General features: G+C 35.3%; 1 protein-coding gene across 6 annotated transcripts in view; it reads right to left on the bottom strand.

Annotated features, from left to right (window-relative positions):
* LOC121736822 (trithorax group protein osa-like) overlaps positions 1–9534 on the bottom strand; it is a 101506-nt gene extending 91972 nt beyond the window's left edge. For 5 of the 6 annotated variants that reach the window (XM_042128234.1, XM_042128235.1, XM_042128238.1 and 2 more), the window contains exon 1: positions 8079–8832. In XM_042128234.1, coding sequence (XP_041984168.1) covers positions 8079–8119 — 41 coding nt within the window. In that variant the 5' untranslated portion in view covers positions 8120–8832. Of the gene's footprint in view, positions 1–8078; positions 8833–9193 lie in introns of those variants that run through there. The other variant, XM_042128236.1, reaches the window with a different exon arrangement.
* Between the last annotated feature and the right edge of the window lie 9910 nt (positions 9535–19444).

Below are 19444 nucleotides of genomic sequence, written 5' to 3'. Positions count from 1 at the left end.
ATACTTGTTTATTATTATTTACCTGCATTTAACGTAACAATAATCATTAAAGGTGTTTATTTATGTATCTTTTTAATAGCTAGGTAGAGAAGGGTGCCGTGATAAAACATCGTGACGTGCAACTGCGCCGCAGGCTGAAAAAGGTTGGGAACCCCTGGCCTAAAGGCTATTTTTAATCAAGAGAAAATGCACGATTCCTGCGGGTTTTTATTTATATCGTGCGCGGGTTGCAATCAAAATAGATGCTATTGCACTCGCACGCACATCTACATAGGCCTTCGAAATTTGAAAAAAAAACCGGCCAAGTGCGTGTCGAAAGTGGAAGAGTTTGTTTGTTTGTATACGTATGTTTGAACGCGCTATTCACAGCAACTACTGGTCCGATTTGAAAAATTCTTTCAGTGTTAGATAGCCCATTTATCGAGGAAGGCTATAGGCTATATTTTATCATGCTAAGACTAATAGGAGCGAAGAAATAGAGGAATGTGAAAAAAACGGAGGAAATTATTTGAAATTGCTTATTATCTCAAGAACTACTGCAGCAATTTTTATTTTATTTGGCACACATGAAGAATAGACCACGTGAAGAGACAAAGGCTATTTTTGCGGAAAAATGTACGGTTTCCGTGGAATTCCTTAATCCGCGTGGAATTCCTAAAGCCGCGGGGAACATCTAGTTTTTGATAATTTTTTTAATGGACAATCCATTAGAATGTAAGTGCAATGTTCATTTATAACGAGTTTTACACTACTAACAATCATCTCAGTAAAGCTTAAAGGAATTTGAACCAAAAGTTCCTTTATACTCCCCCGATTACATTTTTTTTAGTTGATCAACAAACAAAAAAAACAAAGTTTACCTCTTTATAATGTTAGTATAGATTAACCTACCAATATACAAAAAATCAGCTGGTTAGGGTTCCGTTTTAGGGTTCTGTAATCAACAAAACTCGATTGACTACTGTACCCTAAAACGGAACCCTAACCAGCTGATTTTTTGTATATTGGTAGGTTAATAGTTACATAATTTAAAAGTAACCTTTTCATACAAATAAAACAATCCATATTTTAGGACAAAGTCAGAGTCTGAAATCCTTTCTATCTCTGTTAGCTTACCACTTTAGAGATTTTTCGAAAATAAAAATGTTATTCGACTTATCAAAATGAGCTTGTTAATCACAAAAAATGAGCTTGTTTAGTAATCACAAAAAAAAATGTTCTAGGGCTGGGTCACTAATAGTATCTGTACAAAACCGCGGATATACGGACGGACGGACAGACGGACGGACGGACAGACGGACGGACGCACAGACGGACGGACGGACAGACGGACGGACGGACAGACCGAAACCATATTGTTGACTGCGAAACCCTAAAAACGGCAGTCAATATGTGCATGACACTCTAAAGGTGAGGGGTGACCTTATATCTACAGATTTATAGTCGATATTGGATTTTCACGAACACGCGAGAAGATTATGAAGGTGTTGTATTTTATAACGAGTGAGGTAATAGTTTTTGACGTCGCGCGCTCAATAAGCTCTTTGTTTGCTCAAAGAACTTTGCTCTAAGAACCAAAGAAGATACAAAGATTAGAGAGACAAGACATAGAGGGTATAGTTTTTATAAACTTTGCAATAGATTTCCCAAATATTAAGTTATGTGTATTTGACCAATAAGTTTGTGTTTTCGCTTCTTAATTTGTTAAATTACTGTATTTGATTAATAAACAAAAACATCAAAATTCAGTCATTGTGCACCTTAAGAGGATACACCAGGGGCGAGAGAAATTGAAAATGTATTGCTTTCTCACCAATCTCAAGTCTCCCACCGCAGAGCGCGATAGAGACAACACGACAAAAGTTCTAATAAAAGAACAGAAAATCTTCGATTCGTTGTCCGCTGATTCCTTCTCCAAAACTTAACCGATTTAAGTACTTTTTTCATTAAGAATTAAAGGAAGGCTTGAGCTGTGTTCCTATGTTTTATTTTATTTTTTTGTATATTTTAGCCAGTTTTGTTTTCTGGGTGTTTGAACACAGAGGAAAATCTGGCCATTTTTTTGTGTTTTTGGATGTTCTTATCTTTTTTAATAATTAAATTATGAAAAAACGGAAAACATAGGGACATGCTAATAGTGGCCATAGATATTCAGGAAAAAAATCATAACTCTACCGGCATTATCCAGGGAGGAAACAGGGGACAACGTTTGTATGGAAAAACGGCGGTGTGGAATCCTCTTAATTGCCCGGTTAATACATGACATTTGAATTGGTAGCACTATAATAGCCCCCTAGTTTTGTATGACATGTAAATTAAAATTAATTTAAACAGAGTATCATATAAAAAACTACAATATCTAAATTCTAATAATATTATTATTATTATGCTAATATCTGTCATTTGATTTGTTTTAAAAATATTTACATGTTAGTGTATATAAATATAATATATCAAATATTCATATTATCATATTGTTATTGAAATATTTTAAATAATAATAATAACCTTGAAGATACCACACCTTGAGTGAGGCGTTCACCCCAGAGCCGAGCGCAACATTTAGTTGAAATGAACTTTAAACTGAATTTACCTGAGGCCTCAAACAATTGACTTCTACCAAACAAATAACAATGCTTAATTTTGCATCCTACACTCAACACTCAATAATACCAAATTCAAAATAGTTCCAATAATAACTCAAAAACATGGAACTCAAAAAAGAACTTAAAAATTTTACCCTGTTCATAATTGTTATGAAAAGTGTAAAATTTTTAGTGTACTTAATACTTACTAAAAATAATGTAGTAAAACTTATTTTAATCTAGTTAGGTTAAAAGGTTAATTCAGGAATATTTTGCTAGTATGTTGGTTTAGAAGTAAAAAATTTATTGCAATAGTTTATTATTTTTAACACTTTGAGGCTCCCTTACTTTTTGTGCTAATCTCTTAATCTGCAAAGTGCAAATATTTAAAACAAAGTTTTACATGTGTCATGTTTTAAAAAATAGAAATTGTCTAATGTCTATTTAGATTTTAGATCGTTGTAGTAGCCAGTGTAAAACAAAATCTACACAGGAACTCCAGGCAAGGTCAGTATGCTGCATGAGTTATGACTCATTTGTGTGTGATACACATAATATAGTGTGTGCTATGTATGAGCACTGAGCAGAACAAGCTATATATGTGCACTTAGACCTTACGTGGTCAGTATTTTACAATTCAAATTTCAACCATCATGTCGTAATGAGAAGAATGTGAAGATGATGTGTGCTGAGAAACATGGTACACTCAGGCTGGTATAAATAGACCGAGATGCATTTTGAGTACTGACTATTTATACAGCCCTCAGAGCCTCATTATCTACCCAGTGACCACTCTTATTCCAACTAGGTAAGATTCGCTTTCGTAAAACTGGGGTAAAGTAGCAACTGTGGACTTGCATGATGTCATTAAAATTTAAAATGTGATGACAACAAAATGCGAAATACTCCAAGTACTTCTTTTAAATAAAAAAATTGCATTGCAAACCAAATGGGACATTTCAAGTCCAAAACTGTCCCTGCTGGCCGATTCTGTATCATACATTTGTGAGTTAATCACTGAAATAGTAACAAAACAGAGAAGTGAGCAACGGAAAGTCTCACTTTTGTATGCAAGTGAATACAAAAAGTGGCACTTTCCGTTACTCACTCCTCCGTTTCGTTACTAACTCAGTTATTAACTCACAAATATACGATACAGAATCGGCCAGCCGAAGTACATAATAAATAATAATAGTTTTTCTGGCTACCATATCATCCATATTTTAACTAAAGGAATAACTTAATTAGTTATGAAATAATAATTAATACGTAGGAGAGCCATGCTTGGGCACGAATGGGCCGGCTCGACCGGAGAAATACCACGTTCTCACAGAAAACCGGCGTGAAACAGCGCTTGCGCTGTGTTTCGCCGAGTGAGTGAGTTTACCGGAGGCCCAATCCCCTTCCCTACCCTCCCCTATTCCCCTCCCTTCCCATCCCTACCCTATTACCCTATTCTCTCTTAAAAGGCCGGCAACGCACCTGCAGCTTTTCTGATGCTGCGAGTGTCCATGGGCGACGGAAGTTGCTTTCCATCAGGTGACCCGTTTGCCCCCTTATTTCATAAGAAAAATATATATTAGTCATCCAAAGTTAGCGAGAACCTTATAAAACTACTCTTGGGCCTTGCAATTAACCGAAAAGATAAAATCATGGAGAAACATAAAAATTGTGTGGTAATTGACGTACTTGTGATAAAGATTTTAGAGTTTCCTGTCGATAGCCGATACAGAGTTAGTCAACACCATCTTTCCGGTCGTGACAAGTGATTACATCCATCTCTGTCTGTTCATGATCACTTTTATAACTAAATTAATTTTGTATCGAACAATTTAGAAATATTGGTCTCTTTAACTTCTTTGACGACCTCTGTGGCTCACTTGGTGGGCTGCTGGTAGCTCAAGCCGGGGGTCCCGGGTTCGAATCCCACCGATGGAACAAAAAGTTTTCAAAGTTCCTGGGTCATGGATGAGTATTAAATATGTGTCATCATATAATAAAAATCTTAAATATATGTATAGTATAAAAGTATTAAATATATATCTGTTGTCTGGTACCCGTAACAAAAGTCCTTCAGGTACTTAGCACGGGGCCAGACTGACGTGGTGTTAAGCGTCCATAGATATTATTATTTTTATTTAACCTATCAATCCGCCACATAACAATTTAAAATCTATTGTGTCTGCTTTGTTATAAATTGCACTGATTATATCAACATTTGCACATACTCACTTTAAACTTCATAATATGTAAAATAGCAACATACATTCAGCATGAGTTTACACAGGCCCACATCAAGCCAAGAGTAATAACATCAACTACGACAATCCCAACCAATTGCTGGAGTAACTTGGAGTAGAGTGGCAAGAGACAGAATAGAATGGAAGAGGCTAAAGGAGGTCTTTGCCAAATAGCAATCAGAAAATGATAAACCTAGATAACTAACACAGTATTTATAAACATTGCTGTAATTCTGAAATAATGGCTTTATTTATTTATTTATTTATTTAAAGTTACGACACAATAGATTAGGCTTTTCAACATCATACAAATAATAAGTAGTTTATGCTCATTCAAGAAATATAATATTTTAGTATAGGTAATTAAGGTAAATATAACAATAAATAATTTGTGCATCTCCTGTTACAACATGAAAGATACATGTCAGATACAAATACCAATGCCAATGTACCAATAATCAGAAATAAAAAATTACAACCTATGTTAATTTTATAATCTATTACCTGGCCTGGCCTACAATAGAAATTTTATTGTGTCTCATTTTTTCGATCGACGGGTTAATTAATAATTCAAATTATGTCACTAGTACATACCGAGATTCAAAATTAATAAGAAAGGTATTATTGATTATATTTATTGGTGCTCGGTCAAAGAGACTTATATCTTATGGCTTGTTTCTCAGAAATATGCCAGTCAATAGTGTCAGAATAGTAAATATTTGCAGTTGTATTTATTTATCAATATTATCTTAGCAAGAAACACAAATGCCTGTTATATATATTTAAGAACTAGCGGCCCGGCCCGGCTTCGCACGGGTGGACATTGGTTTTTAAATTATTTTTTTTAAATAAAGGTAGTCAATCTTTAAGTTAAGCAGAACATAAAAATAGTTTACATTATTTAGCCTGCAACTACTATATTATAATTATTATGTACATATAACACATTTTTATTGTATTTTTTTTTTATATTTTTATATTTTAAGTGTTATGTTTGATTATTTTATCCTTACCTGCAGAACTATAAGACTATAGTACATCACTTTGCGATAAGTAAGTATAGTCTATAATTTATAAAGCATAAGCAAGAAGGAATATTTTGGTAGATTTTTCACACAATTATTAACACTTAATACGGTTCCCTTTAATCTCTTATTAAATATAGCCTATATTCAGCAGAAATAGTGTGGATTAAAAAATATGCATTAATACTTCCATCGTGCATCGGCATCGTGGGTATCGCAGACACAATAGATCTTCAATTGTTATGCTGGCAGCCGGCTGCCGCTATTGGAGATTTATAGTTAAAGAAATTAATTAATTATAATAGCAATCAAAAATAATAGTCATTCAAAACTTATTTTAAAAAGTTTTAAAAATATTAGTTTCGTAGTCATAACTTTTAAAGCTTTTTTGAAATTAGGATTATAATAATGAAGCACGATAGTCTATATCAAATCAATAAAGCAGCACCCGGCTGTCGCATAACTATTGAAAATCTATTGTGTCTGCGATTCCCACGATCGAGGTAATATTTACGTGGACTCTCCGGGCGAGTCTGTGGCACTGATAATTAAATCTCTCCCCTACCGCACGCACACCCGCGCATCGCGCCTTGACGCCCAATTCGCAACGTGCAGCAGAAATCGTAATATTTTAATTTCGCCATAACATTAAAACCAAACGTCCAATTTTAATCATTCAAAGACCAAATATTATCTACATTAAGTGTACTTAGTGATGAAATAATTTATTTTGATAAGGGTCAATAGCATGATTTAAATAAACGCATTTAAATAGAGTCCAAAAAAAATTCTAGATTTTTTAATAAAAAAATGGTTATTGTGCCTCACTCAACATAGATAGGTATAATGTGTCGCGGACTTTTTTGTAGATATTTAAAAGATCTATAATTACTTAGAACATTTTATGCCTCTATCTTTTATAGTTTAGGCAGCGTACGCAAAATAAGTAACTTTTCTGGTTGATTTTTTAAACCTTGCGTCCGAAAATCCCAAATATCTTACGGAACCTTATATTTTTCCAAAATAAAAATTAGCCTATGTTCAGCAGAAATAATGCAGGATTCCAATGGTAAAAGAATTTTTCAAATCGGTCCAGTAGTTTCGGAGCCTATTCGACTCAAACAAACAAACAAACAAAAAATCAAATCTTTCCTCTTTATAATAGTAGTGTAGATATTTTAGAGAATTTAAAGAAAAATTATTTATATTAAAGTATTATGTAATAACATACCAGTAACACACAAAATAACCTACATACCCACATAATTTAGGATCATAACCCATTGATAGATAAAAATTAAAACCAAAAAGTATGTAACTGCTTTCATACACCGAGTTCTGCTTTCATGATTACGCTGAATCTAATGTCACTTCTAAATCTAAAATGTGTCAAGCAGTTTAGGCTCTACAAAAACATTAACCTCAAAACCAATAAAAATTATCATTACTTACTAATTAATGATAATAAATCTTGGTCATCAAATATTTACAATGTTTTCAGTATAACACATAAAAGATAATTAAATTTAGTTTATGATCAATGTTAAACTGTAATCATAATAAACAGCTGTCAAATTAATATTTTATTGTAAACATTAATGTTATGCTATAAAGATTAATAAAAATAATACAGTTAAAGTTATTCTTTATGTGAACCACTTTGAATTATTGAAATTAATTGATCACTTTTGTTTTGTTACATAATTAGGTTAAAAAATTTAAAGGTAGTACCTATAGTCAAGTGGTGTAGGATATATAAATATTATGATATTATTTAGCACATCATTTTGTGAACACTTGAAAACAAAGTGTTCTGGCCAAGACAATCTGACTAATATTATATTTTTAAATTACAAAACACTTTTGTTATCAAGTTGAGAGCTTGAAATAAGATAGATTTGCAATGATTATTATCTAAAATGATTTTGAAATCATTAAATTGCTCTGATATCTACTAACAATTTTATAGACACATGTCAGTAAAATTCACCTGTAGCGACTGTGTTATGATAATTTTATAGGTTTGTGCAAGAGGATTATATATTATTAGTAGGATTTAAAACCTTTTCAGTAAATACCTAGGAGATGTATTTTACTCATACGAGAGGAGATAAACGTGCACGGATAGATTATTATTGCTACTACTATATTGGTGAAGCATTTTGAAAGAGCAGCATTATGGATCAGTTCTTGTTTACTTTGAAATAGCAATACAAGTAAGTACACACCTGAGCATGGAGCCGGCTTTCTTCACATGGACTACTGTCATGCACAACTGTCACTCCACTATCTTCGACACTTTCAGAACTACTTAGTAACTGAATTTGCAAATATTGGAGTTATTCAGGCCTCTACAACTCTCCATACAACAGGAGCACTCACTCAACACATTCATTAGTAACTGTTTAGCACTCAAAGAAACTAGTATTCACTCAAAATATTAACAAATAATAAAGCATTGCCAGGTGCTTGCGTTTGTAAAGTCTCACTGCATCCCAAATTCACTTTGTCGTAAAAATCACGACCTAACCTCAAAATGCACACACGAATGTAACAATTGACAAGCACAGATGTTTTCAAACACATTAATTATACAAACAATACGCGAGATACGCACACATTTCACACGCAAACTGAGAACTGGCGGTTTTGGAGCTGAATGTATGGATTTGTGAGCAAAATTCTTTGTTCAGTAGGTACGTAGTCGCAGCCTTCGCCGTTCTATAGATAGGTAGGCGCGTACGTTAGGTAGGTATGTGTTGTGTGGTGCACGACATATATGTACCTAGCCATAATTCACTCGGTCTCGTGAGCACCAGGCGAGTCCCGAGCGAGCGCCGGCCGACAGGGCCCGTGCCCTACCGACACGAAAGGTGGCCCGACAGGTTCCGTGCGACCCGCAAAAACAGTAAACACGATTCTAATTAACGATGCGGCTCGCGAGTCATTCATACTCTGCAGCGGGCGGCACGGGCGACTCTGAGCTCGGTTCGCTCACACGAGTCGCAGGCGGAGCGGTCACGCTCGGGCGCCGCGCTGCAAGATCGCTATCAGCGGCGCCCTGCCGCCCTGCCTCGGCTGCGACGTCGCCGTGTCCTCGACTCGCCTCGCTCTCGCGGACGATCCGGCCGCTCCGAAATGGCGCAACACGGCGGAGGCCGTGACGCCACACGACCGAGAGAATGTCGAATCCGCGCTACACCGAGAAACCGAGCGTTTCGCAATACGGGATAGGCCCGCAGGGATCAAAATAATGCATCGCAAAATTATATGCGAGCGAGCTAAACGAACACAATACGCTAACTATGGCAGAGTATGAGGATGTCACAGACACGATACTCACGGCCTGACCGTTCGCAGCGGGTCGGCGGCGGCGTCCATGGCGCGCCCAGGCCCTGGCCACGGCCGGGCTCCGGGCCGACGGCCGAGCGACGCGACACTCTCTCCAATCTCACTCGGAACACACCGCAATACACTGTCGCACCATCTTGACGACACTACACATCGACCGATACTCTTTTATTCGCGTATAAACACTCCGCGGACGGTGTTTTGTTACATCGGTTGACTTTTCTTTGAAAAATCAATATACATTTTCCCAGAGTTAGATACGGACGAGTCGATGTCCAGCGCAGGTTATGTGCGTGAAGTTTGCAAGCTTTTTTAGCGCACCGGTGTTACCAACACTTTTTTGGCCATTTTTTTGTTTGGGTGTTGTGATTTTTTTTCTGTGATTTGTGATGCACTTCGGACTAGTCAGCTCGGTGGGTCTTTCGTAATGACCACCCGCGTGTCATGCGCAAAGCACTTCAGCGCCCTCTACTTTTAGAGCGGCAATTTTTAAAAGTAGCATTTTACGTAGAGTCGTGGTAGAGTCTTATGGAACGTTTTGCCTCATTGTTTCATTAGGTGAAATTATATTTTTGTTTAGATAGTTACTAATAATAACAACTTGTGAGTATTAAACATGTTTATTAAAATTATATTAACATAAAAAATAAAACAAAAATAGTATACAACATTTCACATAATATAATGATAAAATACACAAAATATACAATGTCTTCGAAGAAACCGTCGATTTTGCGAGTCGGGGTTAAGTTGGAGGAGTTGAATCTCACTTTAAGAAAAAAAAGTGAAGAGATCACACCTCCACTTAATCCGCCACGCTATTTTCAAACACTCGTCGCTACATAACCGAAGCTCAGTCGCGAAGGGTTCCACGAGTGAGCTGGAAAGATAGATCTGGCAGCATACTATATCAAACTGTCAAGATCCCCTGTCCAACTCAGACGTGAAGCCTTTAACACTCCGATGCTCGCTCTGGAAAATGAACCAAATATTAATGACATGAACTAAAATTATGGCATGACAATCGGTGTGCGCGATATGGAGACGCATGACGCACTATCACCGCATGAAAAGGTGCGGTTAACGTTTTGATAAGCGCGCCACTTTTCCCCAACGCGTCAACAATCCTACACAATATTTTATCAAATGTACCGAGTACTCGGTACTCGTTTAACGAGGATAAAATATATTACGTAAATGGCCGATTCTCATGGGACATACACATGTGCGACTTTACACCATATGCTATTGCGTAATATTTCTGTTTTTAGAGACACTAATTCAAAACTATGTTTTCGTTTTTGACATACCAAGTAGGTCGATAACTAAAGCCACGTCACGTATTCACAAAAAAAAAATATATTTTCACAGTAGTTACCGATACGATGACCATGGTGGACACTTAGTTGTACAATCACAGCGAACTCCGATAGAGGCCCGATCGATTGATGGTCCCATATTTATACACTCGATTTAATCTATTGATATCGTATCAGGGAATCGACACGAGGTACGAAAGTCCACCCTGATAATGATAAGATTCGTTGAAAAAGGATATCCATTGGTCTGTTTGACTGATAGCACCTTCGTAAACACTTCAATCCACCAATCAGCAATATATCGATATCTAGGTGAGGTGCACGGTACGCTTAGGGCTTCGCCACGCAGCCGAGGCCTCAGCACCGAGCCGCTATCTACACCACAGTGAATACTTGTTTACAGGAGATATAATGTTATACCCGTTGTATCTCTAGTAAAAGATAATTTCACTCTATTTCTCATAAACGTAATCTATTAAATCATGTTTTAGAAACAAATAAATTAAGTTTATTAGTTACATTGTAAATGTAGCACATCAAGGGATTAGCTAATTTCTAAACAAATATTCTTTTTTTTATTTTATAACTGAAAAATATAATGAATTTTGAACCTAATAACATTATTGTAGCGACAGAATTAGAATATTGCGAATGTTTTACAGGTGAAGAACGATACACCCTACCTCTTATTATGAGTGTGACGGCCTCTTCAATTAAAAACAATAGTAGACACTTATTTAAATTTTAACTTATATAAAATACCAAAAAATATCTAAGTAAGCCATTTTAGTGACAAATCTAGTAGGCCTTGACGGGATAAAATCATTTTAATTTTTATAATAGGTACTGTTTGATAGTAGTACTAGGCACAAAGAACTAGGCTAATAGACTATCAGCCTGCCTACCTAGCATACGCTAACGAGATATCTCACTCTCGAGATAATTAAATTTTGACATTGATGACGAGTAACTACTCGTCTCATAATGTCAAAATCTCGACATTATCTCGACCAAACTCTATAAAAATGTGTTATTTCGATGATAGATCTACGCGAGAAAAAATGTTTGTCATGCTAGGGTCAATAGAGATGAAGAGACAAACCATCAAACATCGAGAAAACATGTAGAGTGAGATATCTCGTTGGCTTATGCTAGGTAGGCTGGTATTTTGTAAAAACACCAAAATGAAAAGATAATGAAGTTCATAAAAACTCGTGTAAAGACTAAAGGCTAACTATACAGTAATTAATATAAAAAAGTTAAGTAAAAATAGATGAGGTAACATTATTTTTACAGAAAAGGTAAAAAATATTAACAAATTTAAAATCCTTGAAAAAGGAAACAAACATCTTTTCAGCGGAAATGAAAAATCCAATATCTATGTTATGTACACCTAGGATATATTAGTAATCATGAGTACAGAGTACAGACTACAGAGTAACTCGGTTTGCAAATAAAGTCTTTAAACCGCGAATCTAGGTAAGTATAGATCAATTTTTGGAGATATTTCTCAAGCATACTTATAATTTATGAACTTTAAGTTAAACACCTGTACACCTGTCTGTAAATGCTCCAGAAAGCGTGTAAGTACCTAGCGTCTTATCAAATGACACCGTTTGATACGGGCTCCGTCTTATCTGCCATGTCGAAATTCTTCCACGTACTATCAAAACCTATTTTAGGTGAGCGTAGTATCAGTAAACTGTTGACGTTGCTCGAAATTTAATTTCATAGGTTATTCGCTTTAGTTTTTTTAATATTCTCAAAATTTGAGACAATCACGTTTTATATCACGCTGTAGTTTTTATTTTAAGTTTTTTCTCTACCAACGTCAATCCCACTTCTGATATTATTTATCTTAAGAATGTAACATTTTTGTCTGACAATAACATCTTAAATAACATTAATATATTTCTTAGCTTTCTTTTTAGACAGAAATAGCAGAGTTCTATTTATTTAAAGGAGTTCTACGTCTGGTTAGCACCACAAAGCAAGCTCATTACTATCGTTAGGTAAAAGAAGTACAAAAGCTGGCCACTGGCGCTGCGAGATTCGTTTAAACTGGAAGCCCTGGGGATATACATTATACAATTGTGAAAATGAACCTACTTATTTACGCATGCGGGCTATAATTACACACTACGTGATAACATACTAAATGTACCGGTTTTAGCTAAAGTGGAAATAAATGTGAGATTTTTGACACCAGAAGAACTGAAAATCTGATTAATTTTGGAATTCTCTTTATATTATAATGAATGCTATTTAATTGTTGTGAAGGTACTAGGTTCACTTGCGTATACAGCTGCTTGTGATATTTTTAGCTTCTATAGTCAGTTTTAATAGCAATTTTATCTAGGAGCTTCTGTGTCAATATTTCTTATATCGTTGGAATAGAGGTCCTGGTAGAAATAAAACAACTCGGCACACCCTGTATTTAGCAATGAATATTTGATCCCAAATCTAATTTCAAAGTAGGTTCATTCGTTGGGGTCGTGTTTCAGCCGTATTACGCAGACTTTGCAGGCACTATAATCGATCTTTACGGATTGGAGTACGTCGGCGTCGCCCGTAACCCTTTTCTGAACCCTTTGTTATTTTACTTTGTACAGCGACAGCGGATCACCTTCACAGATTTTGAGGACCCTCTGTGTTGTCAGTTCGTAATGAAGTTTAGAAGCAAGCCTTTGGCTTGAGCTTCGTTTGGATACATGGATCTAGGGTCGTAACTCCAACGAGCATATTTTTATTAAAAGCTGCATAAGTAAAACATCTATTAGAAATTAGAATACGAAGCACTTAAACATTGTAAAAAGTCTGCACGTTCAATAGGTTTTATTCTTACGACGATGAAAATAAACAGAGCGTATTTTAGCAGACTTTGTCTCGGGGAGAATGAGTTATGAGGAGGCGACAGGGCCCTGGGAGGGGGTGGATATTCGCGGGGGGGGAGCGCGGCCCCGCGACCATGAACTGGAACTTCGGAAACTTCTGTATTGTGTTTACATTGAACTTTGTTATGTGGGTTAAAGTTAAGCCAGAGTTCAGGCGTGTGTGGCGTTTAAGTGAAGTTGACTTCCAAGTATCGATTTTCATCTTGTTTAAATGTTTCAAGGTCTGGGGAATCCACGTGTGTCTGGCAGACGACGTTAAAATTTATTGATATAATATATCCGCCATAATATATTTAGATGGCGTCTATTTGTAGTTAATCAAACTTATGAATCAGATTTAGGACGTGTTTCTCTGCTGCAATTTTCGCCTACAATGGATGTTGTGTATAAAACGTAGAGCCTCAGCCGTTATAGTGAATGTTGGGTCGCTAATCGATATTTTGTTCGTTTCTTCTTTCGTCAGGAATTATAATTTTTTGCATTGATATTATATTTTATTACTACTACAAACATTCAGTTCGCGTGTTAAGTGCACAAGTGATTAATTTTCTTGAATTCAGAGGTAATTTCTTTAAACTACATTCAATTAAACTACAAACCAATGACCAAACCTTAATTCAGTCAACTGAATATATATTTTTAAATAATTAATAAAAAGTTTTTATTTATGACGTGAATACAGAACAACACCTTTCAGGTTCTCTAGTAATAATATTATGTTCCGGAAGAGTTCCGGAATGGCTAGTAGAAGAGGTAAGACGTATAAAACATTTAAGACCATAAAACTGGAATACTTCATCTTTTATGTCATTGTCTCACTACACCGAAAGAGGTGTTTTTAACGAGTGTGTGGTTTCTGGTGCATACCTATCTAATGGTATGCACTAGTGCATACTAGATTCTAGAAGGTAGTCAGTGACTCGACTCTAGAGTCGTTCAAATTTCATTTTTGTAAAACGAATTCTACTTTCTAGGCGTATACGGAGAGCACCCTGGGCGAAATTTCTTCGGCACCCAGGGTGCTGGTAGTGCTGAAAAAATTTACACCCCTTTTGTTTGCCTTCAGTGCCCCTTTTTTTAGGCGTCCTGTGCAGTCGCCCAGCGTCGCCCCCCCTAACACTGTTACTACATAATGTTAAGGTTTATTGAAATGTGCCAAAAAATCTATCATAATATAGAAAGTAATAAAAGAATAAGATAAAATGACAGTTAAGGAAAAACTTATACTAGCTAAAAGCCGACGCGAGCCCAACTGACTAATGACATAACATTTACATATCAATAAAAATTTAATTTGTGTTAAAGCACAAATCAAAAGGCGTGATAGTTTTTCCGTAAAATTGTGTACCACAAAATGTACAGGTTGTGGGATATACTATACTAGGTCTAGGGCTCGCTTCGCTCGCCCTGATAAATATGAGCTAAGTAAGAAATAAGTACCATAGACAAATTATAAAATGTAATACAAAACGTTGAATCAATACCTACCTACTCAATTTGTTATAGGGCACGAGGAAGGAAATATATTATATTGTTTTATCTACTTTTCACAGAACAGACGTTCTATTAATAAAATAATACATACCTTCGCGACATAAACTTTAATAATGATAAAACTAGGACATTAAAGTTTTGTGTTGATGACGATAATAACTACAATTATTTTGCTATAGAAAGCATGTTCTAACATATTATCATAAAGCAGTTTGTTCTAGAATATTCGATACAAGCATCTAAAAACCCATCTAAGCTTTGCCCTCTCACATAGTGCTCGCAGTATATAACTATATTATGTAGTATACAGTATCTGTCTAGTTGCGCGCATCTGTTCGCAATGGGTGGCTGACTCTCAAATTGAGAATGTGGAAAACTAGATTCTAGTTTCCACCTACTACAAAAAGGAAAACATTGCCGCTGCACTGTATCTACATCCATACTTCCATACTAATATTATGAATGCGAAAGTGTGTCTGTCTGTATGTCCGTCTGTCTGTCTGTTACCTCTTCACGCTCAAACCGCTGAACCGATTTTGCTGTTTGGCATGGAGATACTTTGAAGTTTGTGTCCTGAGAAAGGACACAGGATAGTTTTTATCCCGGAAAATGTACGGTTCTTGGCTTCTTGCACGATAAACAAATTTTAGCGCAACGGAGTTGCGGGCGTCATCTAGTTAAAAATAAGCTAATAATATAATTTAATGGTAACCTGCATTACAGGCTACAGACGGACTCTGTGATATTTGGTAATTTCTTAACTTTTATGAAGAGTTTGACAAAAATGTATTCAGGAGTTCATGTCAAAATAATCAATAAATGAATGTTATGTAATAATTCAATCCATTTGCGTGCGGTCGTTAAATTGTCACTAATCTATTGACTTATCAAAACTATTTGTATGATGATTTGATACATCATTTATTTAAATATACACCATTTTGCTGCAATCTTAAGTAGTTTCACTTCAGTATGGGAAATTGCACAGTTAGGCATGATTTTTCTTAAATGTTCTTCCCTTTGTTTCTTTCGTTCAAAGTTTTTAATGGTGGTGTTTTCAAAAATATGAATTTTAGCTAAAATGGTTTTCAGTGTTTGCCGCGGTACCCTGAAATTAGACCGAGTAAAGTAGGTCAGACGAAACCCGCAAAAAATTAGGACACTATGAATGTAGCAACATTAAAAAATATTTACTACAATTAATAATAAGTATAGCATACCTAAATTAAATAGTAGTATCATACAATTTAATAATACGTCTGTAATGGGCTGGTGACATGGGAGTAATTTAAAAAACGATTGTATAAATATCCGTCTAGACTCTAGGGTAAAATGTAAATTGTAAAAACATACATTTAAATGCTTTTTAAGTTAGTTTTATGCGGACAGTTTTTGAAGTTAAACTTGTCGTATATACCTATAAATAGAATTATATCTTTTTCATATTATTATGTAACTATTGACTATTTCCTACAATATGTATATTGTATAAATTATTTCATTGGTACTTGATTAGGAAAATATTTTTTTCCATCCTTAGATGTTCCTCTTGTTATAAATTCCAAAAGAAGCTCCGAGTCTAAAAAAGCATGTTGTAATGTTTTTTCAGATTTAGGTAAAAATTAAACTAAATAGCCGATATATCGTGCCAGAATCGTAAAAAACAGAACCGTATTCCCCAGAAAGCAGCCGTAAATAATGTAAAATGTGTGAATATTAGCAACACACAACGTACGAGCCACGTCAGTTGCAGAGCGTCCTAGTGAGGTATCGATTAGTCCTGCGGCTCCGAGAGCGAGACAAAGGGCCTTGAGCAAGTTTGGCTCTAATTGCGTCCCACAGGACGCTACGTCACGTAACTATAGTTATAGATTGGAAGAATGTTCTCGAAAATCTCTCTCATTTTTTTTTGGTTATCCAGCTTTAGAAATGTAGAGCATTTTACAAATTCAGTGCAGTTCGTTATCATCACGCTTTGATTGCATGTTTTAAAAAAATGTCTAACTGACGCACTCAGAGACATTTAATGATGATTAAACTTCAATTTAATGAAGAGTTTGACAGAAGAAGGGCTTATGTCAAAATCTCCATTTAATTACAATTAATTAATTAATTAATTATTCGTCTCTGACTGAGGCAGTTAGTGTTAATTATCTAGATTTATATCTTCTATTATTTCTCTAAAAGTGTAATTTAAAGGAACTATTCGACTGTAGTCTAGTTGCCTACTTATTTTATGCCCGTAGACGAAAAAAATTTTAGAGTCTGTAGACAGTAGAGACCTACATTTTACTACTCATCAGTCATCAGTAACATAGTATACTTGTATAGATTAGTAATTAGTTTTTTGTATATTACACATTGTAACATCATCAGCCGAAATTACATAAATATTACGATAATTAAAATTAGTATTTTCGACGTACTATAAATGTCGCTTAAGTTTCCACTTATATCCACAAAACCCTATACTTACTTTCTAAAACCTGTAGAAACCCAAGGATGTCCCATAATAGAAATTGATAAGAGTAATCAATTAATTCTGCAGTAAACAGATAACAATAATTACAATGATAGCGAAATGATTGCGCGCAAGATGTTGATAGAATGTGCTTCGGCGAGTAACAGTGAATTGTTTTATTATTATACTCGTAATATTTAATGTTGTGTGCAACTTCATTAATAGCGCGGGAGCTATAATACATTATTTGAGATTTTTTCATTTGAAAAACTTTCCTATATATCTCCTTTCTGGGGCTCAAAATATCTCTATAGCCAATTTTATTACGAGTAATGCTATCAAAATCGGTTTAGCGATTTAAGCTCGAAGAGGCAACAGACACACAGAAGAGACTATATTGATATACATATTTACTTGTATTTTAAAAGTGTTGAAAGAGTTTAGAGTATTTTGACTTTTTTGGAAACTCTACAATGGATAGTGGACCCAATGTGGAGTTTCCAAAAAACATCCTTTATTATTTTCTATTTTATTCAGAGTGTAACAACACTAAGTAATAATACGTTAGGATGTGTTTGAGTCCCTGTGAAAGTAGCAGCGCTGAAATAGTAACTACTTTTACTTTTGTATGGAAAAATTCATGACGCTGGTGCGCTTTCCCATACAAAAATAAAACTTTCAGCACTGCTACTTTTACACAGTCTATATAAGGGACACATACACACCCTAAAATTATCATTATGTTTTGTTTCAACTTGCCTATAACCTGTTTCAGATACATGTTCTCCGTCATCATTATCATTCAGAACCGACCTGCAGTCATCACAATTAGTGACGACTCACGAGTCACGATATACCACATCTAAAATATGGGATTAATTTGCTTATCAGACGTTATAGTATCAATTTGTAGACAGTGGTTGTTCATATAATTACATATTGATAGTAAGCTCAAATGCACAATATATCATTCGAAAAAATCCATTTATATGCAGCGTTAAGCATTTTAAGCTAAAAGACATTTTACCGCAGTTTTGCGAGCCATCCCTGACCATGCCCGCTTCACCCACGCCATGTCGAAGCATCTGACGCAGCGGTAAACGCATCGATCCATTCCACATCCCACCCAACTTCAATTTAACGTATATTTTTTTTATTTAACGAAAAATTATTCTCGTAAATGTGAATATTGTTGGGATTTGAGGCTTTTGACTGGGTTTATAACATAATTATTCGATACACGAAAATTGCACCTTATTGTGATCTGGGCTCTGCTAAAACATTATGTCATCAGGGCGAGCGAATCGAGCCCTAGTATATCCCACAACCTGTTTTTGTGGTACACTTTATGAAAAAACTATCACGACTATTTATTTGTGCTTTAACATGGTAATTTTACTTATATGTAGTCTATGTGTTATCATCAGTTAGTCAAGGTTTTTTATATGTAGATGTGTCTTCATTAGTCAGTCAAGCTCTAATGTGTGACGACGCGAGCCCTTACAAAGTTCGGCTTTTAGCTAGTTATTGATGACTTCTTCTCACGTTTCCGCATTTAATTTTTGTGTGTCTCTTCTCTTTTTTTTTTCAGTTTTAGCCCATAATATATATTAGTTGTACCAAGTTCAAGTGTGCCACAGTAAACTAAAGACAGATTATAGGCTAGTTAGGTAGAGCTTGAGTCATAATGTTCAAACTTCAAACTCTCCAGCTCTATTCCTAAAACCAAAATCCACAGATCGTCACTATAAAGTATAAATAGACATCAAATTATGAGTCAATAGTCAATAAAATGTAACATGCCATGGAGTTATCGGCCCCACCTGCGCCTATATTTTGGCTTATCAAATGGGCCCAGATAAGTCGATTCACACGAAAATGGTAGGTACAGTTAAAAACGATATTGGTAATCATGATATCAGTGCTTGAGTACGCGATATAATTACTAGAAAAATATCGAAATGATTGAAAAGCATTTTTGGTTGTGATGATTGTGAATGTTATTTTTCGTTAAATTGTTAATTCTGTAAAGTTATAGCAAGTACCTATAGTATTTCAATTTAAATTTAAGAGCA

The sequence above is a fragment of the Aricia agestis genome, chromosome 19 (assembly GCF_905147365.1).
Source record: "Aricia agestis chromosome 19, ilAriAges1.1, whole genome shotgun sequence".
Classification (NCBI taxonomy): Eukaryota; Metazoa; Arthropoda; class Insecta; order Lepidoptera; family Lycaenidae; genus Aricia; species Aricia agestis.
This window is presented reverse-complemented; position numbering and strand designations above follow the sequence as displayed.